Source organism: Syngnathoides biaculeatus, chromosome 18 (assembly GCF_019802595.1).
Source record: "Syngnathoides biaculeatus isolate LvHL_M chromosome 18, ASM1980259v1, whole genome shotgun sequence".
Classification (NCBI taxonomy): domain Eukaryota; kingdom Metazoa; phylum Chordata; class Actinopteri; order Syngnathiformes; family Syngnathidae; genus Syngnathoides; species Syngnathoides biaculeatus.
Genome location: NC_084657.1, coordinates 10,936,221 through 10,961,922, shown reverse-complemented (window position 1 = coordinate 10,961,922; position 25,702 = coordinate 10,936,221). Strand labels below are relative to the sequence as shown.

The 25,702-nt window shown below is 41.3% G+C and overlaps 2 protein-coding genes across 2 annotated transcripts; both read left to right on the top strand.

The window, feature by feature from the left end:
• Window positions 1-537: 537 nt before the first annotated feature.
• LOC133491795 (uncharacterized) lies at window positions 538-6,816 on the top strand. Its single transcript, XM_061803398.1, has 4 exons — window positions 538-846; window positions 2,818-2,860; window positions 3,589-3,659; window positions 3,813-6,816. Exons 1-4 carry the CDS (start codon window positions 735-737, stop codon window positions 4,322-4,324), a joined length of 738 nt encoding a protein of 245 aa, XP_061659382.1. The 5' UTR covers window positions 538-734; the 3' UTR covers window positions 4,325-6,816.
• A 162-nt stretch (window positions 6,817-6,978) lies between these two features.
• vps37d (VPS37D subunit of ESCRT-I) lies at window positions 6,979-25,184 on the top strand. The gene is made up of 4 exons (XM_061803338.1): window positions 6,979-7,265; window positions 12,857-13,028; window positions 21,758-21,840; window positions 23,113-25,184. Exons 1-4 carry the CDS (start codon window positions 7,155-7,157, stop codon window positions 23,641-23,643), a joined length of 897 nt encoding a protein of 298 aa, XP_061659322.1. The 5' UTR covers window positions 6,979-7,154; the 3' UTR covers window positions 23,644-25,184.
• Window positions 25,185-25,702: the final 518 nt, after the last annotated feature.

Sequence of the window (25,702 nt, the reverse complement as noted above, 5' to 3'; positions counted from 1 at the left end):
TTCCGGCACTCCCGCAACCCTTGTGAGGATAAGTGTCTCAGAAGATCAATGGGTATATTTATCATTTCATTTGTAATTTATTTAAGATTTAAAAATATTCTTAAATTAATGCAAAAGACATGTTTTAATGTCATTCCTAATTGTATGAATTTTTTAATTCATCATTTTTCATTTAAATTCAAGTGCATTTTATTTGCAGTCGTCAGTATTTAAAAACACATTTTAAAATGTAGTTATTAGCTAAATTACAAATAAAATGTAATCATTTTCAGTTTGCCTATTATACTAAATACTGGAGATAAAAGTCATGTTTCATGTCGCCAATTCTAAGAATAGACCACATGATGTGTCATTGTCAGTGGGAAGCTGAAGGGAAGCTGCGAATTGGAGATAAAGATAAATATGTATTCTTGTCTATTTATTAGGCTCACGGGAGAGTTAGCATAGATATGTGCATCTTCTTCTGTCCATATTTTCCCCAAACTATATTTCTGGACAGTAAAAGCTCGAAACCAGCGTCATTTGTGCTGCTTGCCACTGCAGGAACTTCACTTCGTCACAAGTCCCAAGAGATGCCACATTTGCTTGTCTGCTGCGCCACATGAGTCAAAGTTTTTTAAAAAAAAGGGGAAGAGGCTGATGCTCTTCTTTCCAGTGAACTTTGCTACTTTTTTTTTTTTCTCACGCAAAACAGCAGTGGCTCTTCTTCTTCTTCTTCAACCATTTGATTTCCAATGGCTCTTCTCCAGCAGTACTTCTGGCTGGGGCTGATTGTCGTGATCATTTTTGTGTGTTTGCTCATTGCCGTCATTTTCGTCTTCATCAACATGTGCATCCTGAAGAAAGGTTGGTCCGACAAACACATTTTTGACAACATTCAACTTCTTATTTAAATATTAGCAAAGGCACTGTGCAAGTGACATTTCTGTTGGTTTTTTTTTGGTTTTCTTTTATGATCTCAACTAACAACTATGGATTTTAATGACATTTAGTATTGGAGATGATTTTTTTTAATGTTCTGATGTATATTATATTTGCTTGGTTCAATGTTTTCACATTTATTATCATTGTATTCATTCATTTTAAAATAATATCTTATTGAATAACTATTCCCAAGCTACAATAAAATGTCGTGAATAATTTACATTAAAATGAAATGCAAAATGTAATTGACTTTAATTTCTTTTAACATAATACAGTTTAATTTTGATTATTATTTACAATGTTCAGTATTTTAAAAATATTTATTCCATTTGTTTTCCAAAAGTAATGCATAACTTAGCTTAGTTTTTATTTTATTGTTAACCATCTCAATCAATATTCTTTTAAACTTTTAGTATTTATTATTATTGTTTTCATTCATTTTAAAAGAATCTTTTATTGAATAACTATTTCTAAGATACAATAAAATGTTATAAATAATTTACATTAAAATGAAATGTAAAATGTAATTTACTTTAATTTTTTACCATAATACAGTTACATTTTGATTATTATTTACAATGTTCAGTATTTTGAAAATATTATTCCTTTTCACAAAAGTAATGCATAATTTAATTTATTTTTTATTTTATTGTTAACAATCTCAATCAATCTTGTTTTTAAAGTAAATGTACTTTTAAGTGTTAGTTGATGATTTCATTTAATGATAAAAATGTAATTAAAATTGCAAAACGTAATTAAAACAGTGTGATATTATAGTGACAGGTTGTCTGTACTTTGACTCACCACAAAAAAAAGAAAAAAAAACATTCAAAATGTAAATATCAGTATGAACAGTATGACAGCACTGTATGAATAGAAACTTGATTTTGGAGAGTTGTTTTACTGAAATGTGCTGAAAGCGGCCGCTGTATTTAATACATAGTGCGGTGAACCCCACCGAAAACATGACCCGGTTAGCGTGAAAAAAAAAAACCCACAGACCTCAATTGAGTTTTTTCCCAGGAATTCTGGTTCCACATCCAAACACCGTCTCACGTTCCAAGCTAAACTCTGATGGCCATTTTCAGACATCATGACACCGCACTTTTCTGCAAGTTATTTTCCCCACCAAAAATCCGCCCTGGGTTTATTTCTCAATTCAGCGTCTATTTTAGTTTCAATATCTGCGTGATGTTTTTCTAAGAAAGAAAATGGTGGCGAACTGTCCTACTCCCTCTTCATGGTTGCTGCCCAAAAGTTTTTAAACCCAATATATCTTACAAATTGAATGTACTGAACCTCAGCCACAACATAAATCATTTGCGATGCATTATAATATACTCCGTCAAAACTAAAAGAAAATCTTAACTCGCCAGTAGGAACGCCGACGTAGGGCGGCAAAATTTCTCGGCAGAATCATTCAGTGGCGAATGCCAATAAAAACGAGGACAAAGAGAGCACGCCTGGCTAACGATAGAAATAAAGAATAATGACATGATCGTCATTTTATTGGAATCATAGTAGCATCTAATGGAATGAAATCAGTAGAATTTTATTCCTCATTATGAGTTACTGACTGTTTCATGCAACCGCAGAGCAAAACAGGAAGGAAACACAAAGGGTGTCTTTTTCACTTTGACTCGACACCAGTACATTATTATCATACTTCGATTTCTATTATTAACGTCTGCATTTGATTCACTCAGATGAAAGTTTAACGATCGCTTTGGGCAAACCGAGCGACACAATGTTGTCACAGCGGCGTCTGTACTTGGTCACCCAGAACTGAGAAAAAGAATAATAAAGTTATTCAAATGCTGATTTAGTTTTTAATTCTTCTTTTGCTTGCTTATTATTGTGTGTTTTTTTGTTTGTTTGTGTTTGTTTTCACAGGAAAACACCGAATCTTACAGGATCACAGAGACTCCGAAGACAAGTAATAAAGATGTCATGTTTGTTTGTCATAAATTGTTGGATTAAAAACAATTGTATTATTATAGGTAGATTTTTCATAAAATGGCAAAATTTTCATGACATCTTAGTTAAATATTTTTGAGAAAATTGTCAAAATTATATGAGTTTTTTTTTTTAGAAAGCAGTGCTTGCTAATTTTTGATGCTAATCTTGCTACGTAGCAGCTAGCTGCCTCGTATTTAAGGGGAAAACTGATATTCTATGTAGAAAATTACTTCAAGATATAAACACATATTTTAAATTATAATAATTCCAAATGTTTATGAGTCACTGATGGTGTAGGGGTAAACATGGCTGACTTTGGTGCAGACAGTGTGGGTTCAATTCCCGTTAAGTGACTGCGTTGATATCTGCCCTGCGATCAAGTGGTGACAAGTTCAGGGTGTAGTCCGCCTTTTACCCGAAGTTGACTGGGATAGGCTCCAGCACTCCCGCGAACCTTGTCAGGATAAGCGGCTTGGAAAATGGATGGGTAGAACTATTTTCAAGGAATCGCAATCTTTATAGATATTTGTTTGAGTAGCATTTCTAGCTGATTATGTACGCTAACGCAGCTAACTGCCACCTAGAAGTCACCGACATTGTCCCCAAATATTTTTCAGAAAAACTTCCAGACATATTCCTTTGAATGACATTTTCTTGACTACAAAATATTTACTTCATCTTTTTTTGGTCCACCGCATCTGTAAGGGAAAGGAAACCCCAAGAGTGGGCGCAGGATACTCCGCCCTTACCTCCTCGCACCCAGTTCCTGTACGCAGGTGAAATACTTTACTTTCAATGAATCTTCCTTCTGTTCTCAGTTGTCAAAATACCCACGGTTTTATACAAACAACATATTTAACCAGTAAAATGCATTATTATCATACAGATTTCTTCTAAAAATGTACTATATTTATTTTTCTTCTAAATAGAGGCCCAGAGCTATGAGAACTTTGCAAAGCTTCCCGACGACGAACCAAAAACAATGTCCCATGACCTACATAACAATCGGAAGAACGAGGCTGCTCTTCCTGGACATACGCAGATCCGGGATCAGCAGTTTTGGCGTGACCAGAACCTGTACAAAGATCCGACCTCTTCCAACCTCCACAACCAAGATCAGAAGCTGACCAACCACCACAACCAAAATTTGAACCTCCATAACCGAGATCAGTCCTTGACCCGCTTGGGTATCCAAGACCACTACCTGAGCAATCTCACTAACCAAGAGCAGAATCTGGGCACCCTCCACGACCAAGACACTGACTACGAGGAGATTCCAGATGAGCAGTCAGACTACGTGGAGCTAGAGGACCAAGAGGAAGAAGTCTTACCCCTGGTTCTGTCGCATGAAAAAACCCTTGATCTGTCAGAAGACACAGAGGATTATGACGACATCGACGAAAAAGACCAGGATGAGGAGTGCTATGATGACGTTGTTTGAGTCTATTCTGGACGTATTAAACTATTCACTCTGTTGGGTTTCGTTCAGGGGCGAATGCTAGGCTAATACTATAAATCCAAGAAACCTCAATAGAGTTTGCCACTTGGTATTTCTTTAAAGGTGGCGTTTCAGGGAGGTGAGGCAATTTTGTTTGCTCAGTTGTGAGACAATGCAACGTCGGGAGCTTTACGAGGAGTCTGATTTGTGTGGCTGACCACTAACATCATCTGTTAGCGGTACGTTAGTCATTCCTTTCTTTTTATGCTTAACTTTTAATGATACGTTATGGATTGTGTTTGACCTCGGAGGTTCCCCTATAAAGCTCGTGCACGTGATGTCATCATTTTCACGGCGCCATATTTGCCGGTCAAACACAGCTGATCGACACTGTGGGAGACATTGAACCGGAGGAGAATATTTACAATACCCGAGACCTGTTGTGCTGTTGGTTATCACAACAGACGAGACAGATATTCAAAGACCAACCAAAATACACCCACGCCTGTGTAGCGATCGCTTCATTTCATACTAGCTGAAAAGATCGATGGATTCCGGCTAAGGTTAATGTGTGGTGGCCGAACGCTTCCGTGTTCACAAGCTGTGAAACCCGTCACTATGTGGGATCTATTCCTGATTGAGAACAGATCCAGAAACAAAGTATTTGTACGCATCCAGATTTTTCTACACCTTCAAACTCTTCCCTGTAAATCTTAACGATTTACTCACCAGATCCACGTGCAGAAACAATTGTCCAAGAAGCAAATTAATAGTCCGATTTCTTATCGGCGAAAACATCGACTTTGGGATTAAATCCGTGTCCTCTATGCCGAGTTTATGTAGTTTTTCCAAGTACCGTCATTTATTTTCACCTTCCAAATGTCCAACGGTATCGGACAAGACTCTGGACGTCGTGCTATAAGACATATTTTCGTGTCGTCTCCAACTGACTTAGCATTGAACAATGCTTTGTTAGACCGGCAGTATGGCGACGTACACCAAAGTCACGTGATTTTATGACGTAGGTGCATGAGCTCTGCAGCTTGTATGTGAAGGCTAAATATGAAATGATGACAAAAAGTAAAAGACAAATTGTGAGCAGGTCCTCCGTTGTGACAACGGGGATCTGAGCTGTCTTCGCAGTGGCAAACTGCTTGCCTCAGGCTGCCTCTTTCCGCACGGTGACGGCACAGCTGAAAGAAGGAAAACATATCTCTTGCGCTAACCGCCTCATCATAATACTGTAGTCAGTCCTTCGCTGGGACTTAAGAGCTTTAATGGATGCGAGTGGCGGCTTTGCAGTATTATTAAACGCGGCTGAACTGAGGCTGTAAATGACATTTCGAGAGAAAAATGCAAGACATGCAAAAGAAATTTGGGTCTAGCATGAAGAGCAGCGGTGGGCATAATTTTTACAGCGGTACCGCAATTTACAAGTGACCCACCTGACTTTTTTTCTAGATATGAACCATTGCTTGGACAATTTTTTTTTCTGTCTTGAGTCGTGAACAAAAATCTAGTTACAAAGTCGCAGCAAACTTTACAACAAGCAGATGTTTGCCAGATAGGCAACAATTATTTAAAAAAATATATATATATGAAAACAAAACAAAAACTGATATTTTGAATGCTTTATAAATACATTTGAGGTGAGTTGAATTGTGCATAAAACCAAAAGGTGGTAACTTATTGGAAGTCAGCCAGCTTAATGATAACATACATTAAACAGTCATCGATGTTGGGATAATCATAAACCTTTTCACACCTTCTAAATTTAGCACAAGCAGTAGCAACCCATAAATGCAGCGCACTCAATATTACTCACACACATATCAGAATCAGCTTTGGGCGAGTTTATTACAAGACACACAAGGAATTTGTCTCTACTTTTGTGTTATTGTCTATATTATTTATCCATTCTTGTATGGATGTATTTCTTTCGATTATAGCAAGTTTAATTGAGACAGTTGTCTGTTTTAATCATCAAATCTTCATGTCTATTTTCTGTAAATATTATATCGTGGCGTGGTGGCCTAGTGGTGAACACCAGAATGAGCAGCACAATGCCCATTGAGATATCACAATGCACAAGCTGTTCCGGTAAAATATGTTATTATTTTATGTTTTGATTACGCTGGCATAGAGCACTATTTGTGGCATTGAAAAAAAAAAGTTGACATTTTTGTTGGTGTTAGTTGATTCATTTCTCTGCTAAACAATAATTTGAGAAATGAGTTATGAGCGGGCGAGTTATGAGCGTGGCACAAATGAAATTTATCAGATTAACTTTCGAGGATTCAAGGAATTTATTTGTCATAACGAGACACGTCTACACAACATGGTCCAATAGTCCAATAAATTCAGAGACATATAGAATCCAAATAAAAGAAGAAAATAACATAAAATAAAAGATGCAAACATTTTTTTAATCTACAAGTATGTGTGTGTGCAACGATTCAAATGTAGCAAAAATGAGTCTGAATTGAATTGAACACATTAATGGTCTTTTTTTTTAATTGTAAAAATTGAAAAGGGTCTTAAATCACATCCATAATCACACTTTCAACAAGAAATAAACCTTTTATTTTTCCGAGTACACATTTCCGCCGCGCGAACTTACTTTGGCGGAAGCTAACCGGAAGTGGTGCACCCTGCCTTCCATCCGCGCTAACTTTTCTGGGATGACATGTTTCGGGTGTCGCGTTCGCATTCCAACCTGAGTCAACAGCGAGATGTGAGCCGGCCGCGCGCGGGGGACTTTCTGCCTTCCCAAAAAAAACGCCTTTAGTCACATTTTGAAAGACTTGGAAAAAAAAAAAGAATAACCTCCGAGATGGAGTTTATGGCTTCCCCTGATGGGTATAGGGCTCTCAGCACCGGCGAGCTGAGGGAGCTTTTACAAAGCGACGACAAAATGGAGCAAATCATTCGACTCAATGAGAAGGTGGGTACATATCAGTCACAGCTTCCCTACTAAAAGTAGCTCCACCAATGTTTTTTTTTTTTTTTTTTTTGCGTTATTTGTTTTTGACAACAAGTATGATTATTTTTTTTTCTTTCCCCCTAAACGTTTTGTTGCAGCAAACCGCTTTACACGGCTCGTCGATGATTGTCTGCGTGGCGGGCGGTCGTTTTTTAAAAAAATTTATTTTCAATAACGTACACACCAAATGAAGTAATGAATTAGCAGATATGATTAATCGGATTTCCGTGTCCCCCCCGAGCATTCTTGTTGATTTATCACACCTACCTGGAAACCCCCATGTTGTATGTTGCATTGGTGGTAACCCCTTTACCTCGTCTTTGTGACTTAATGCCTAACACTGTTTCGAACGTCTCTACATTTTGGACCCCTTTATTTCTCGTATGTCCTTTCGACAAATATGACACACATTTCAAGAAACGCGCCTTTTGGGATCTATTATACAATTCGGCATTGTTTCAAATCTTTCATACGTTTGATTTCGATCGAAATTTCAACTTTCAGAGATGCACGCTGGCCCCCTCATACATGACCCAGAGCGGTGTAAGGAAACGCTTTAAAAGTGTGCTTAGTCGGCGTTGTGTCTCGTCATGATGCATCGCACCCATGCCGAATTAAACAGCGTTGTTTGAACTGTTTACATCTCCCCTTATTTGGATGAAAGCCTTTGCGTAGCTTTGCAGCCTAATGCGATTAATTAACAAAACGTACAGTTTGTCAACGGAGTGCGGCGCGCATTGCGGCACATGCCAGAGAGCGGGCTGGTTTTTGATGACCTTACTGGCGTCCACGGATCTCTTTGTCATGTACACACTGCATTATTTCACCAAGGTGACGACTGCATACAGTTCATGTTCCAAGAGTATCCTCAAAATTGTCTGTATTTGAAATTGTAAACACGTCTTTTTTCAAATGTTTTAATATCCGGTCTGATGAGTGATTAATCCTTGATCAATGTTTCAGAAAAGGGAAAGTGTATTTTTTTGTATTATGTTCAACTATATTGACAGTTTTGGAGACCAGGTGCATGTTTCTGCAAAGCTACGCAAATGTGGTGGAATTATACGCAGTTCTCATGATTGTATCGACCTCCCCTGAGAACACTGTTACAACTCCATTTATTCATTTTTGCATCCCACCTATCCTCACTGGGGTCGCAGGTCACATGAACACCCTGAACGTTGAAAATCAGGGTGTTGTCTCTGCTCTCGAACGAGGGGAAACCTTTTCCCGCTTACTTGATAGCTGTCAACTATCACTGTTACAACGCAGAAAATGGATGCGACTTCATCTAGCATCTTTCTTATGGCTGCACAGAACTACATGTGTGAACTTGGTGTGAAAATGTATCTGCTCAAAGTCTGGTGGCTAAAATATATATCACGCCAGATTCGCACGCCACAACAACGAGGTGCTGTCACTTTAGTGGCCGCACCAATTCACACGCTGGCTGTCATGAAAGAGATTATTTTTCCCCTTGGCTCTCCCACCTTCTCGCACACTCAAAAGCGGCCACACTGCCGGAATATCCAAACGAAAGTTGCATTTTTATGATGTAAACATAAAATGTCTGAACGCTGACATTGCTCTGGATAACCGCTGATATGAATAAAGGCGCTTGATTTTTACATCGTGGGGCAGGGATGACTCCAGTGCGTCATTTTAGTCAAGTCCCAAAATCAGGAAAACTGAAATGGTAAAATACTGCATCTCCACAATTCAATATTGCGCAGTTATCAGCCTTTACACTTTCTAGCCATTATTCAAACGTAGACTGTATTTAGAAGCAAATCTTTGAATTCACTCCACAGGTCTTTTGGGTGGATTAAATCGATTTAGCCCCGAAGACGCATTAATAATTAAGACCAAAGTGCCGAGTTTACCGCAAAAGCTGTCATTTGTTTGTTAAATCCTTGGCCTTTTTTTACTGAACGGATGTGACATTTGACACCAGGCCGCCAAGAGGATTCCAGTGAATGTGGACCTCAGACATTGTTGGTGTCCGTCCAAACACGCAAAAGTCAGCGAGATAGATGCCTGTGATGTAAATTTAGTCCTACACCCCCCCCCAGGGTGTTTGGCGTGACCCGCTAGCCTTTTGTCGGCATACAGCAGCACCAGTTGGACCGGCCCCGGATAACAAGTACACGTTAATGGTGCCCTTCCACCATGTTGCGTCTTTGTGTGTGGTCTGGCAGGCGAAGCCACAAGCATGCATGGGTTCATCTGCGGAGCTTCTTGGGCTTCTTTTGAAGAGCTCGACTTGCGTGCTTGCTTCTAGGTCCAACTTGTCCGACAGTTACTCAAAACACAAATTCTTCTTCATTCGTTTTTTTTTTTTATTGCACCTCTTCTGTTTCCCAGGACTAAATGCTTTAAGCCAAGTGCTTAATGACTGAGCAGCTCTGGTTATATTAGTACTGTGGTGCCTCAAAAGTTTTTCAAACTATGAGTGGCTGCTTTATTTTTTATTTTTTTTTTTGTTTTAGGTGTTCAACATACAGCAGTGCTCGAATGAAGTGGTGGGGGGAACAATTTTAATCCAACCGGTGGCTTTAAAAGCAGAGTTACCCATATTGCCTGTGATTTTAGAGCAATTTATCGTGACACAAGTGTTTTTCTGCTTTGTTTGATTAAATAACTGCAATTGAACCTGCCTTTTTCTTGATCCCAAAAGACAAAGTCCTGAAAGCAAAGTCCTCAGTAACTGAGCTGCTGTATTTCTTTCCCCATCTATTTGACATTTGAGCACAAACAGGCTAAAAGTACAAGTTTTCTACGACTAATTTCAAATCCACTTGATCTAGGCAAGTGGCACGCTTCGTTTATCTGCAGATAATAGCATTATGCAAAGTGACTCGGTCATTATGATTCACGATGATGAATCATTGCCTCCTTTTTTTTCTTTTAGCTGTATTGAAAACCAACTGTGCTGTTATATAATAACCCAAATCTTTAATTATGTGAAGCCCCAATGGACTAGCTACAAACCTCAAGAAAGAGGCTGCTTTTATTAAGTATGGTCCCCCCCTTAAGCCCGCTACCCCCACCATTTGAACACCCCTACTGATTTTTAAAATATGAGTAATCCTGATGGGAAAAATCATGCTCACTACTCTTATTGTGGTGTACTCCTGATGATCAGCAGGGAGGAAATGATTCATGGAATAAGATGAATAAATTATGCAGGGATAATTTTTCCACGTGGACTGATGTTACCGCATACTCTTGCATCACTCTATGTTGAGTTAAATTTGGCACGCTGGCTGCCAGCCAGGAACTAAGAGTTTGTAAAAGATCAAGTCCAAAATTTGAGTCTATGATCACCAGCACAAGGTTTTGCCGTTAGCTAATTTAATATAGCCTACCAATGCTAGTTAGAACGTCTTGAAATGCTCCCGCAAGTCGTCAAACATTGACACAGTCGCTGTTGCACTTTCAATCGCTTTAATGACCAGTCCAAAATAAACATGTAATAAGCAATCCACACACAAGCTGCTACAACCGCAACTTCCACCAAGGCATTCAACACGCGGACTGGCCTAACAGTTAGCCAGTTCACGTCTAAGTGCTAACCTGAGCCAACAACAACTACCTGCACTCTCATTCGCTGACCTACACGTCACTCACCAGGGCATGCCCCGCCTTTTAAAGCCACACACACTCAATATTACAGATACTACAATAGACAAAGTGGTAATGGCGACCCAAAATGGACCAAATAAATAACTGCGAGTGTTTTTCGAGTGATTCACTGGTGGCTAATAATATTAATAAGTAATAATAATATTTGATAGCTTCAGCCCTTGTGTGTACCCAACTTTGGTGCGATAAATTCGTCCAGTCTGGTAATTGTCTGAAATTATATTGTGTTCAAGTCTTTTTTTTTTTTTTGTGTCTCACTGAGGCTTGAAAGATTGACTTCTAGACAAGCAGGTGGGTGCTGCGGGTAAACATTTTCAAAAAGAAGCTCTTTATCTCCTCGAGACAATTTTCAGAGACGATTATCTATGGTTGTTTCAAAGACAAGACGGACTACTTAAATGTCCACGGACTGCAGCAATGCGGCCTCGTCGTTATCATCCCGGTAGGCTGCCAGGATCCCTCTGGGTGTCATCTTTCAGAGTTTGCTAAATCCAAACAAAACTCCACAGGCAGTTATAGTCAGATAAGCCCCAGCATGAATTGCGTGATGAACCGAGATGCGTTTATCTTTCTCCACGTTGGGGAAGTTGAGAAGAAACTCCAAAATGTTGTCTGAATTCTGCAGCTTTTGAAATTATTTCATTCACCCTTTTGGTGACCTGTTTAAAAAAAAAAAAAAAAAACAACAACAAAAAAACAACACATGGCAGATGTGCTGTGTCTCTCCAGAAACTGCCTACGGCGTTCTTGTGACTCTTCGGAAAGAAATCGTGTGAGACTGATATAATGAGTTAGACACTAAGTAGTTTTATTATAACGGCATTCAGGACTGCATTGTACCACCATAAAGTGAATGCGTTTTAATAATTCATGCTGTTGCCTTGCAGAGATAAACCCCCAGATATCCATTAACGCGCTAGTATGCGCTAGTGCTGCAACGATTAATCGAAAAACTTGAAGAATTTGACGTACCAGACTGAAGAGAAAGAGGTTGGCAAACCAGGAGGAAAGAGAGAATACTGACAAAATACAGCTACATTAAACAACAACAACAAATGGGGCCGGACTCTTGACCATTTAAATACTTGGTGCGCTGGAGTGTCACTTCATGGAGCAATCAGGGTGCCGGATGTTGCTACAAGAAAGTATTGCAGTCAGTGGCCTTTGTCGTCGGTTTCCTTTGTTCCAAGCTCTGACGAACAAATGGATGCCGCTTGTTTCCTGACAAAACGTCTCCTTTCATTTTAGCAAACAGCATGACATGGAATGTCCTGACTATTTTGGAAGACATCAAAGCCCTCCTTCCCATACGTCACGCGTGTCCTTTGGTCAAAACACCATTTCCATCTCCTGCCTGACGTGAAGCGCAAAGCCGGCGAGCCCAGTTGGTCAAAATAAAGCCAGCACCAAAGTACAACCCATCTTTTTAGGATTGCTGTTATCCAGCCTAATAAAAAGGTTATAAATTTGCTGGAAGTAATAATATGGCGTGCGATTCTCTGGGGTGTGGGGAAACAAATATCACCCAGGGCGGCGTTGACCTCACGAAAATATTGTCACGGCGTTGTGGGTACTCGCGGCCAACCAAGGTAATCCCACTGGTAACAGTGATCAGTTCAGGCAGCTCCCGGTGACTCTGACACGCACACAAGAAAACGTGCGCCTTATTTATGGAAGGCTCTCTGAGCCATGATTCCGTATTCATGTCCAATGCGAGGTCCATGTACTAGTACTAAGCTTTCCATGTAAGACACTTCAATTCATTGTCGTGAAAGCCATTTAAATTGAGTTCAATCTAGGGAAATTCCATTTTTATTTTGTATTTTTTACACATTCTCAGTTATGAAGCTAGAACCTGTCGTGAAACAAAACCGTAACGACGACGACCACTTGTGCCGTGCTTCTAGTTTCAGGAGCTTCAAGTGGATCGGGAGATGATGCTGGCCGCCAATCGCAGCCTGGCCGAGGACAGCCTGGCCCAGCAGCCCCGCCTCGATAACGGCAGACTCCAGTTGGCGGAGAAATATCGCGAGCTGTCCAACCTGGCAACGATGTGCTGGGAAAAACAGAGTCAGCTTGGTGAGTTTAACCCGGGGCCCAGAGACCAATGACAGACAGACAGGACGTGGGTTGAAGTCCCAGGACGGAATGGGCAAATATGCTTGAAGTTGTAAGCTAAAATGACAATTGAAAAACAATATGAATGCTGTGGAGTTCATTAAATGTGCAATTCTGGTAAAAATGGATGCTAAAGGAGTTCTATGCATTTTATTCAGACAACCCAAAATGTTTCCAACACATCCACTGCCGTGGAGATCAATGTCCGTCAGATGGAATCTAGCTGCTTATTCCCATAATTAAAATATTCAGCAACTACTGTACATTTTTCAATGGGTAGAAGAATTGAAAAAGGGTCTTGCCCAACTTGCCTGTTTGTAAACCACTGTATTGAGTAACAGTTCCTTACCGATGTTGGTGTTACATTTCTTTGCATTTTAGATCAGCACAATTTGTTAGTAGACGATAAAGATTAGAGATGCGAATGTCATGTCATGTCAATAATGAGGGAGAGAAATGCCAGACCAATTTAGGGACCTTACAGAGTACACACGTCTGTTTCTTACAAACACTATGTGTTGCACTATGTCGGAAAAGGTGTGGTTTGTGATTGTGAGTAAGGATGATGCAGTTCATAGACTGAATGTTGAACGGCAAATTAAAAAAAAAAAAGCCCCTCATGTTCAGTTCGTGGCGCACGGTGAGTCAGCGGCGCTTTCGGTAACTGACGTCCTGGTGTAATGTCCTATAGCGACTAACGAATTTGGAGCTTCCGTGACTGCAAAAAGCACAGGGTTAACGTTAGCTACAATTTAACTGCTGTACATTTGTGACTTGTGTTTTACGCACCTGCATATGACAAAGTTGAATGGAATCCCTTTTGACGTGGGACCGTGACACCCTGACTGTGCATTTGGCAAAAGTGGAAGTCTCTCGTCAGCCTTTGAGAAAAGCTCGGACTTTGCGATGAGTCGTCAATAGCCGGTCAAAAAGCCTCAGCGTGACTCTGGATTTTGGTCATGGGAACCAAATGGTGCATATCAAATAACCAGCGGGGGAGCCTGCCACAGTTGTCAAGGAATTTACAAGGTGAAAAGGGGCCTCATTTCACTTTTGCCGGGGCAGCTCCAGATGATGTGCTCCTCCAGCTTCATTCCTAAATTCTAAGCCTTGTGGAAACACCGGAGAAAATCTCGTCAGTGTAGGAACCACGCTAACAGCAGTTGATAAACTAAATCCTTACTGCTTCTTTTGCAGTGGAACTTTTCAATTCTATTTATGTATTAGCCTTGAAAAATCCGCACAAAGTTTTTTTAATTTTTTTTACTTCTCTCATGAAAATATTATTTTCATATCTTCCAGCCAATAATGAAAAGTTTGGCAGATTTCTTGAGCTTCCGATGTGTATCTATGTGTGAGAGAGAGAGAGTTCATTATGTAGACACAGTCCCACCTGGCAATATGAGAGAAGGGTCCATCCTTCCTCTGCAAAACATCTGAATCTAATTTGCGGAAAAAGGGTGTCAGACTGGAGAAGGACAAGGAAATCTGGGCTAGTGATATGATGCTGTGGATGTCCAAAATTCTGACTTTCATGGGAAGATGAGAATTAGGCTGAATTTGACTTTAGATTGCAACTGGTTCAAACTTTGGCCTCATGGTTCAGAGGACAGGGATTCAAATCCCGGCCCCGCCTCTGCGAAGTTTGCACGTTCTCCCCGTGCCTGCGTGGGTTTTCTCCGGGCACTGCGGTTTCTTCCCACATCCCAAATACATGCATAAAACACGACTCGAAATTGCCCCTAGGCGTGATTGCGACTGTTGTTTGTCTCTCATGTGCCCTGCGATTGGCTGGCAACCAGTTCAGGGTGTACCCCGTCTCCTGTCCGATGATAGGTTGAATTGGCTCCATCACTACCGCGACCATTCTGAGGATAAGCAGCTCAGAAAATGGATGCATGCATGTGTCATGTTTCTGGAAGATTTTCCTGACTAGCATTGTTTTCTGAGCAGATCAGGAGTAAAACAATCTGTCTTACATCCCACCCCACAGGATAATCGCTCAGGATTTTAACATTTACGATCATCCTCCTTGACGGTTTTCCGAGGAGATCCTAGAGGAAGAACCACTCATAACACACCCCACACCAAAGGCTTTTCTCTCGGGATAATCTTTCCCAGACATCAGACATTTAGGCCTTTTGTCAGTTTTGATCAATCTTGGCCTCATACCAACTTTATGTTCAGTTGAACCGATCCAAATTTGTACGTAAATTGAGACCAGATCCTCATCAGTACAGAGAGCATTCATACGTTTTGTCACATTTTTCTTTGTTGCTGTCCCGTGAGAATTTTCAAATGTAAAACGGGTTTCTAGGCGCAATAAAGGTTGGGAAACACTGCTTTAGACAGCAAAGCCTTTCAAGAAGTGGTCATCAAACACAAGCACGATACCCCTGAATTGTCATTTTCAAGATCAGGTATCAGTTTTTTTGTGTGCCTGGAGCGAAACACTGGGAGCTTGTCAGATAAGACTCTTGCTTTTGGTCCTGTGACTCATGTGTCTGTAGCGTCTTCTGTCTTTCAGTCTCTGTTTGCTGTTCCACGCACAGCTGCCGCACATGGATCCAGGCTTAAGTCACCTCCACTTCAATAAATTCGCCTTGACATTTTTTTCTATGATATAACAAGATCGCTGAGCCAATTTGAGCTGAATCATCCTTCGCTTGTTACTTATTTATCTTTAGTTACTGGAAGCTCGGCAGCGTTACGTTTTGTCGGTGGACTGTACTAACGTTTGATATGTTTGAAATGTTTTCGGCTGCGTGACGACTGCAGCCTCGCGATGACAGCGAGTCGGCACATCGTTTCCAGCTTTCCTTTTAATCTCCTTTAATCCCCGTGCCAATGTCTCCCAGCCGCTCAATAGGAGCAAATGATCTCCTCGTGACAGAAACAATGCGGTCGCAATTAGGTTAGCGCAAAGCTAACTAGACCAAAAGATCTAAAACAGCCATCAACTGGACTTGTGAAGCTGGATGTGGTGATCTGTTTGGAACCATCATCACACACGTCATTGAATTTTTTTATTTTTTTATTTTTTTTTTCCTGGTTGTTGCTTCTGAGAAACAAGAATTCTTGTGACCGCAGTACAGTGTTACATATTGTTCAGGACTTTCTCGATTTCACAACAGCTTCATACACTCTGATGCAAATGTTAACAAATTCAAGATGTCCACTAATGAAGTGGTTCAGTGTTTGCCAGGAGGTTGCTTGAGCGGGATGTAATCATAGTGAGATATGTCAGCATTTTTTGTTTTGTTTTAAGGCCCAACGTGATAGCCATAGAGTGAATAGGGACTGTGGGCTTCCATGGGCGCAGTATCGAGCGCCTTGTTGTCACAGTGTCGAAAAGCCCTGGGATGACCCGTGGGTTATATACTAGCCACTGGAGCCACACTGTACAGTAAACAGTATCAAGGAAGTATGTTAATACTTACTTAGAAGTCTCAACTGCAAGATGGGCCTTGTATGTCAAGGAGGAAGTAAATTTAACCAGGGTTGTTATTGAGAGTTTTCACAACCTGCAGGGATGGCAAATTATTATTATTTTTTTCAAATCAAATTATCTGTAAGCCATTTATATTTCAGAAGAATTTCATGAGAACGAGTTTAAAATGACATTAAAGTGTGTTGGGGTCCTGGTTTGGATGGATTAAGCAATCTAGGCTATTAGAATTATTTTTTGCTATTCACTGGAGAGTTTGCTCCCAATTACAATATTTCAGTCTTGTAGAGACAAATTGCTAGTGTCAGAAAATTGATTTCCTCAACACATTCAGAAACACCCCCCAAGTCTTGAGTTGAGAGCTTTGTGCAGCAACAGGAAGCTGACGAGAGCCAGAGGAAGTAAGCGCTATGGAAATACACGTCTGACAATAATCAATCTTCCCCACCTTGCCTTATCAGCCCTTGCCCCCCTTTTGCTGTTAAGAATTTTAGCTCGTTGACTTAAGGCACCGTTTTAGCCTTAACACTGTTGGTAGTAGCAATTACAAATCGTTGTTACCTCCTCCAAGGAGCCCGTTTTTATCTGTTTTGATTAATTGATTCTAAAAATATCCCGTCATGCCCGGATAGAAACCTGTTTTAATGTCTGCCATGTTTAATTGTTTCAGCATGAACTTTATAAATGTCTATTTTTTTACTTGTTTGGACGTGGGTTTTTTTATTTTTATTTTTTATGTCGTGTGTATTTTAAGGCGACGACACCAAAGCAGCATAATACGACTTGCCAGGCATGCATAATACAAGCTTTTCAAGTCAAAACGGTATATTGCTCTGACAACGTTACTGTGTACATTAATTGTTTCATTCGCTTGTTACTTGGTTGTTGCGGCGCAAGCACAACTTGAAGCCACCAGTCGAGTCGTCATTATTCTGTCAAGCATTCCACCAGTCCAACGTGGCTGAAAGATCGGCTGAAACGTGGATGTCATGGCATCGCTCTCATTGTTTGATTGAGAGGATGAGGCGTAGCTAGAGAACAGATGTTGGTTGAGAAGGGGGGAAAAAAACAAGACGGCGTGACATTTTCAACATTATTTTTCCAGTGCGGCATTCATATGAGAATGACTCAAAGCAGCAGACTGTTGCTTTTCTTGAAGGCAGCAATGAACATGCGGCGGCAACGCTTCAGACGTGGAAATCACTGCCGGATTACTGTCATATATGGAATGATCATTTATTTCATTTCCTTGATGTCCTTCTCAAGATCCACAGACTACTTGTATGCTCTTTGTCCTCACTATTATGACAGTTCAGCACAGTAGCACAACAACCGTCTTGGTGACTACTACTAGTGCCACTTTTTCCCTACTTGTATGACATCAAGTTGGATAACTTTCATATCGAACAAATGCTTTTCATTCGGTCGTTTGAGAATATATTCCCTATCGTTGTTATTCGTTTTAAGTGTTCAGAAATGTCATGCAGTAGTCGTGGAACAAAACATTTGGAGAGACACATCTACTAGTGTGCAAAATTGTCAGGGTTTCCATAGTCTTTTTTTTTTTTTTTAAACCATTTAAGTCAGTCATTCCCGTGCTCGGCAAATTCTGATCATTGATTATGTGTAGCGGTATTTCTCATCACCTATTTGTGGAGAATCCGCTTCAGCTCCATCACCGGAATGTTCAATTATTTCTTGATTCCTCTCAGACGCTACAGTAAAGTTGTCAGCTTTTATGGGGCAATGGGAGAATTGTATGTGTCATTAAAATGGAGGCGTTTCTGTCTCATGCAGTTTCCAGCTGGCACGATTTCACAACGTCATAAAATATCATGAAATCACATCCACTTTTTTTTCCACTTTTGTGTTGAAAGAGAAGACGCTGACATAACTCGATCCGTTATTACAGTGTTACTCCTACCTGCGACGCGCACGTCTCATGTAAGCGAGTGACCGTATACCCCACCCCATGTAAATTGTAGCTGATTCGAAGCTAACATTAGCATCCAGCAAAACTCAGTGCAGCTCTGCTTACCTTGTGAAACTCCATCACCTGCTAATGCAACCATATATGGCCACTCCAGAGACCTAACAACAGTGGTACCTCGAGATTACGAGTGACCCTGGTTAGTAGTTGTTTTTTTTTTTTTTAAGATACAAGGCCTCATTTTTTTCTTTGACTTGCAAGCAAAAATTTGAGTCAGCTAACTACCTTCGCAAAGGCCAAAGTTCACCAGAGGCTTCTAGTTATCTATCCTAACTAAACAAAATTAGTTCGTTTAGCTCTATGATTAAAAACAAGGCCATGGAAAGGGAACAAAATGCATCTACCTAATAACCATTTAGGCAATGAATACATGTACACAAACGGTGAAGCAAAACATATAGGCAGACAGAATTACTATATCACTGCTGCTGACTGACTAAATGGTGAAACTCTTCTTTTGTTCGTGTCTGTGTTTGTAATATCCTAACCCCTAGATCATGAAGGTGTGTAATGCATAGTCAATTGAAGCAAAGAAAAAATCTTTTTATTCGTCTTTTATGTATGGTTTTATAGATTACAGTATTACAGAGTGCTATTTTTCTTATTCAAAACACATGACCAATTTTTTTTATTGATTGACAAAGGCCATCCTGTTCAACGGGGAAGCGTGATGTGACGGATTCAACTTGTATCAAAAGGCACCTCCGTATTTGTATGCAAACTGTCAAATTTCTTACTGTAAACAAAATTCTTAATGATTTTAAATTACGCTTAATGTGGCTGTCAATTGTACAGAAGTATATATCGCCAGCTTCATAAGTTCATCGTAGTCTTCTTGCTATTTGTGATTGTGTTGGTTGTGAGAGTGAAAGATAAAGGGAGCTTTTTCTGGCAGCTTTAAGCCTACCTGCTCATTGAACGCTGCCTCCGCATTTCACACAACCCCCCCACCCCCCTCCATTTCTCTATTTCATTTCTCAAATTTGCTTGATATCATTTTCCTGACAGAAAGACTTCATCAGGACCGCAAACAAATAGCTAAGTGTGACACCATGATGCGCGCACCGGCCTCCCCCCAGGTCCAATTCCCTTCCCGTGCCGAATGTAGGTCACTTTCCAGCTGCCGTAGGAGTGTTTGTTTTCCCCGGCTGCCAACTCGCATTTACATCTTTTGTTTCGAAATGAAACGTCCGCAACGTACGGTTGTTGGACAAGGGTGCTACCGTTTTCATGCACGCCTGCTCGCTTTTCCGACCTACGGTGGATGTGATGTGACACCATGGATTATTCAGAGGCGAGGGTGTTAAGAGAGAGCGCGACCGTTGCGCAGAACACATTTTCAAAGGAAGTGGGATGAAGAAGATGTAGAAGAACAGACTAACAAGCAGTGCCGGGATCGAACCCTGGACCACAGAATTGTGAGGCCAACACTTTACAGCTGAGCTACTGTGCATTTACAGATATATATATCCATTCTCTTTGCCGCTTATCCTCACGAGGGTCGCAGGGAGTGCTGGAGATAGAGAGATTTATCTGTCCCCAGATTTTTTAAAAGTATTGTATTCACTCTTTTTATTGGGGTAAGAGGAATTATATTATTAGATATTAATTATATATATATATATATATATAGAGAGAGAGAGAGAGAGAGAGAGATAGAGAGAGAGAGAGAAGAGAGAGAGAGAGAGAGAGCGAGAGAGAGAGAGAGATCTCTCTCTCTCTCTCCTCTCTCTCTCTCTCTCTCTCTCTCTCTCTCTCTCTCTCTCTCTCTCCTCTCTCTCCTCTCTCTCTCTCTCTCTCTCTCGCTCTCTCTCTCTCTCGCTCTCTCTCTCTCTCGCTCTCTCTCTCTCTCTCGATAGAGAGAGAGAGAGAGAGATCTGTCCCCAGTTTTTTGCGTACTTTTTTGAGTACTTTTTTTCATTTTATTGGGGTAAAGAGGAATTATATTATATATTAATTATATATGTGTGTGTATATATATATATATATATATATAAAATACAGATAAAGATTGAGAGAGAGATTTATCCGTCCCCAGATTTTTTTTTTTAAGTATTTTTTTTATTCTTTTAATTGGGGTAAAGCAACCCTAAAAGCTCCAATTGGCACTTTTATTCTCATTTATTTAAGAAATATTTGGATGGGTGGGGGACATTAATTCGAATTATTCTCTGCAAATTCTGGGGGTCAACTGTATGAGTTGAGTTACAAGCTTGATATTAATATTATTGTTATAGTATTTTGAATTTCGAGGTCTGGCCGGTTGACGAGGCCTGACAGCTTTGTGTTCATGCGCGCTCAGTCCCTCACACCCATAGTACTATAAATGTGAATAATTTATGTTCATCTCTAATACAGTAAATATGCAGTGAGCCACAGCTAAAAGACAAGCAAGGCATCTGCTCACAAATCACGCTCGCCCTGAAAACAGTTTGTCCGTCGCGTCACTGGGCAGAGCGGCGGGGGCGGCCTTTGGAGCTTTTCGGGGTGTGGTTTCCTGGACGTTCGCACACACAGTTTGATATATATATATTTTTTTTGCATCAAAATGTCTTCCAATCGGTACACAATAATATGACTCATCCTGATGAGACGCGGTACCGGATTGCTTGACGTGAACACACGCGGCCCAGCTGAGCGGAAGACGTCTCTTGTCCCTCGAAGGGGCGTCGTGACGTCCACGTTTAAGTCCCGCGGGTCAGACTGGGATCATCGCCGACCGGGGGAGGGATCTTTCGAGGCGGGGGAGTGCAAATAAAGGTCACTTTAATCGACTCTAACACAACACAAAGCCTGCCTCCCCTGTGGTGAGCGACTCCCCATCATTAAAACCTCTAATTTGTATTTCAAATTTTATCGGGTCATTTTACCCGATTAAAGACGAGCATTTGTTTCCTATTGCGGTCAGAAATTTGGATGGAAATTTTCACTGGTGTATTCTAGTGAGAAGATGGAAATATTTTTTACAATTGAAGACATTTTTAGAGACTACTGTTTTCAATCATTGCAAAGGGAACATAATGTAAAACTAACTTTTTACGGTGTTTACTGTGCATGCATGCTTACGTGGTTGGGGGGAGGTGGGGCGGGGGTGTCAATGAACAGATGGCATGAAAGTGACTCCCCACTCCACTGTGATGTGAAGAACAAATTTTCCCCTCTTTTGGGTTTCCCTGTGAGTCGGCGAGGGGAGGGTGGGGCCAAGTCATCGTGCCCCGGGCCTTCATTTTCACTCCGTCTTTACCCCGGCAGGAACTCGAGTCCAGAAGCACACCTTGCAGAGCGCCCAGAACCTCCTGCAAGAAGAGGTGGAACGTGCCGAGGAGAATTCCGAGGTAAAAAAAAATTGAGTTGAAGATTCTTTTTACGAACAAAAGGAGTGATTTACACACGCCACATCCTTCAACCCCCCCCAAGCGACGCTCTGATCAATCCGGAATCACTTCCTGATTGATTGCTGCAAGCCGGGCAGCAAATAACACACTGTTCTCCCCGCGCCTTTTCTTCATTTTCCGGAGGATTCCGTGGCTAGAACGGATGCTGTGGATGTTAATATCTTGTGTCCTGTGGCTATTTGGTCTGATCTCAGCTGTGCGAGATGAAGCGGCTCGCGCTGTTATTAAAGCTGCATAATGGCCGCGGCAATCTTCCCACATACTTCTCCCGTTGCCGAGTTCACATCCATGCCAGCCAGTTCGGAAAACTCATAATCTCTTTCTCTCGCTCTGTCGTTTTCGTTTTGAGCATTTCTTAAATCGTACCCCGTGAGAGCCGTCAAAACATTCAGCGGCATCTCATGTCGGAGGACTCGTAAGCATTTGATGCAAACCCGTGACAGATGGCGACTTGATGGGACTCAAACTCCCATCCTGGGAACACCGTCCGGACGGGGAGCGCTGGGCTTTCACACGGTGCCAAACGCAACACTTGCCGCGCTCGGGGACCTTTTGTTCGCCGTCTACGAGTTCCGTACAGTCAATTATTCCATCTGACAAAGCGGGCCAAAGTTCACACGTAAACATCCTCTGCACTTAATTTCTTTCTCCTCCTTTGTTTGACGGGCGGGATCCACGTCCACTTGTGCGACCGTCTTTGTCCACTGTAGGCTTGGAGAAGTCGAGGTATTTTTCACGGTTAGAAATTTGGAAACCAGTTAGAAACCACAGGAATTTATGAGAATATATCAGGAATGTACAGAATTCACTCTTAATAGGGCAACTTAAATATAGTTAGGGAATATTTTAGCGCCAGATTTGGATTTTATTTAAAAAAACAATTTAGTTTTTTCTTGTTAACTAATGTAGATATGAAGTGTGTTTTATGGGGGGGGGGGGATACCCGATGATTTCACAATAATACACACATTTTATAGCTGTAATTGCCAGATTGTGCATTTGTTTTCATACTGTTAGAATCTGATACAGGGCCTATATGTTGCCTGCTTATTAATTTACAGATAATTTTCCTCATATACTACTGGTAGATCGTACTGACAGTTTTAACAAATGTGACCAAAAAAAAGTGATTGCAAACTCCCCTCTTAAGTTTCTCACGGGAATGTTCCAGAAACGTTGCAACCGTTAAGTCTTTTGGCGTCGTCTTCACAGGAGCTGCTGGACAAGTTCATGGAGGGGAACGTGAGCCTGGAGGACTTCTTGGACTCCTTCCACAGCTCCAGGAGGACTTACCACATCCGGCGAGCGCAGGTAGAGAAGATGCAGGACTTGAGCAAAAGGCACGCCGGCAAAGTAGGCGGAGACGGCAAGGACACGATCGGCAAAGTCCCCGAGGAGGGGAAAGCGGATTCCGAGCGCCACACGGATCCCTCGCGCCCCAACGGCTACCTGGCGCAGGGGCCCCTCCGGGTCTTCCAGGTACGCTACGGCCTCACGCCGGCCATCCTGTTGCCGCATTACCCCATTTCCCCCTCGGCCTCAGGCCCGGCCCATCAGGCCAGGACTCCTCCTCCCGAACCCCACCCGCAGGGACACGTCCTCGGGCCAAGCGCGCCCCTCCACCCCGTGGGACTCAGGGTGATTGGACAGCTGCCCGGGGGCTGGCCGGCTAACGGGCGGCCGGTCCGACTCCAGCAGCTCTACAGGCCCAACCCCCAACAGCCCCAGCCGCCCTTCCGATAGGTCGGGAATAGGAAGTAGGCGGGGCAAAAGTTCTCAGCTCGGGGTGTTCCGGGAAAATGGACTCGACGGCAAGACAGCGCAGCATCCCTCCCAAGATGGCCGGATGTTTTAACTTGGTAGAAATTTTGATTTAACAGAAGAAAATTCTCTCAAGGGCACGGAAGACTAGTGATTAGCCTGTTTGCCTCACACTCAAAGACATCCCGGTGTGAATCTCTGTTCTGCGGGTACTCGAGATTCCCACCCAAACTTGCAAAGCACGCGTGTTGGATTAATTGAAGACTCAAAATTGTCCTGAGCCGAGAATGTGAGTATGGATGCTTGTTTGTCGCGCGATCAGTCCAAGGATGTGCCCCAGTTCTTTCCAACAAACTCAGCCGGGACCTCTTTCGCTTCCATAAGTATAAAAAATGGATGGAAAATTCTCAAGTACGTACTTGTGGATTTCATCTCCAGTGTCCTTTTTTTTTGTTCTGTGTGTGTGTATTTATTTGCGTAAATCCTGTTTTTTGAATGGCTGGCTTCACGTTCAGAATAGTTCTCAGACTGACCGCAGCGCTGGAGGATTTAAGCGCGACGGGAGGAGACGCCGTCCTCGCTTTGTTGGAATTATAATAATTCTGTAATTATTACGCCCCTAGACCAGCAAGCGATCAGAGAATGTTTACGTTTTTTTGACGAACTACTGCATTGGGGGGGGGGGTGCCTTTCGGCGGCCAGTGCCCAGTCGGATCCGTCAGCTCTCTTAATTGTGAGTCGTCGTCGTCTCCTTCTTATGAGTCCCCGCAGGAGCGAATGCCGCTGCAGAAGAGTTCCTCGTGTTATTTTAGACCCTCTTGAAAATGCCCTCAAAAATTAATACTGCACAAAAAATGCGACCGAGATACTCAAGCGGTGGATTCTCACCGTGCTTAACAAGGGAAATATTATTTCATATTGTGGCAAAAGACGCTCAAATCTGCAGACGATTAAAGGATCAGGACCAATAGACCCACACTGTCTAACTTCAATTTAATATCTAATATGGTATTTCCTCAAATAGTGGCCTCTGCTCTTAATAGATGGCGTTCCTCAGTTGACATGGCTGACTTCAAAAAAATATTTTCCATTGGAAAAGGTGATGTTTCGTTTCTCTTCTTTTTTTTTCCAAATTGATATCAGTGTATTTTAAAAATATCACCTCATATCATTTGCCTAATAATGTAATTTGCCCATTGTCATTTTTATATATTTCTTGCAGTCCCCCACAAAGTGTCAACAATTATTATATATATATATATATATATATATTTGTATATATATATATATATATATATATTATTTTTTTTTAAACTATATACATTGTAATATTTTTGAAAGGGTCTTTGAAACATGATTAAAAAAGAAGGGTGCAATTAAAAAATTGGGTTTTTTATTAGACAATCATATAATTGTTAGGACGCAATCTGCAGTCATATTTTTTTAATCTTTGAAAAGATGTTTTTTTTTTCCATTTCTTGATACATTTTTAATAACTTAAAAATAAAGGTCTTCTATAATAACGCGGGAGTTTTTGTTGTAAAAATATGTTTGAAAAAGAATGGGAAAGCAACGGATTTCTGGATGTACCCTTGATGAGAAATGTCTCGTACTTGTAACTTGTTAACTTGTACTCGTACTGCATGTTTACTGTAGTTGCGTGGCCACGATTTGAGGAAATGGGCCTTTTTCCTGATCTTTGTGGGTTTCCAAGAGGTACTAGAACAAGTCGACATGAAGGCGACGCCTCCGACGAGCGCTGGTGGCCGGACATGCACTTTCGTGTCCGCTCAGAAAACGAAAAGCTCAATTTTTGTCTGCAGTATTTGAGATCACGTGCGGCTACAACACATGCATTTGTTTGGTTGAAGTATCTCAAGTGACAAATAAGTATGAGTTTTTTTTTTTTGCCCCTCTAATACTTGATGCTTCTAAAAAGCCATTTGAGCATTTAATCCATATTCTTGCTATTCAGCTGAAGGTTCATGTACTAGTACACTTTGTCCTCACTAGTAAGATGATTCAGTGCACTAGTGCCACT

What these genes read in the sequence shown, in the direction of transcription:
- LOC133491795 (XM_061803398.1), top strand. Translation starts at nt 735, where the DNA reads ATGGCTCTTCTCCAGCAGTACTTCTGGCTGGGGCTGATTGTCGTGATC. An exon ending in CATGTGCATCCTGAAGAAAG is followed by an intron (nt 847 to 2,817) that starts GTTGGTCCGACA and finishes TTGTTTTCACAG; the next exon opens with GAAAACACCGAATCTTACAG. An exon ending in CACAGAGACTCCGAAGACAA is followed by an intron (nt 2,861 to 3,588) that starts GTAATAAAGATG and finishes CGCATCTGTAAG; the next exon opens with GGAAAGGAAACCCCAAGAGT.
- vps37d (XM_061803338.1), top strand. Translation starts at nt 7,155, where the DNA reads ATGGAGTTTATGGCTTCCCCTGATGGGTATAGGGCTCTCAGCACCGGC. An exon ending in TCATTCGACTCAATGAGAAG is followed by an intron (nt 7,266 to 12,856) that starts GTGGGTACATAT and finishes CCGTGCTTCTAG; the next exon opens with TTTCAGGAGCTTCAAGTGGA. An exon ending in GTGCCGAGGAGAATTCCGAG is followed by an intron (nt 21,841 to 23,112) that starts GTAAAAAAAAAT and finishes TCGTCTTCACAG; the next exon opens with GAGCTGCTGGACAAGTTCAT.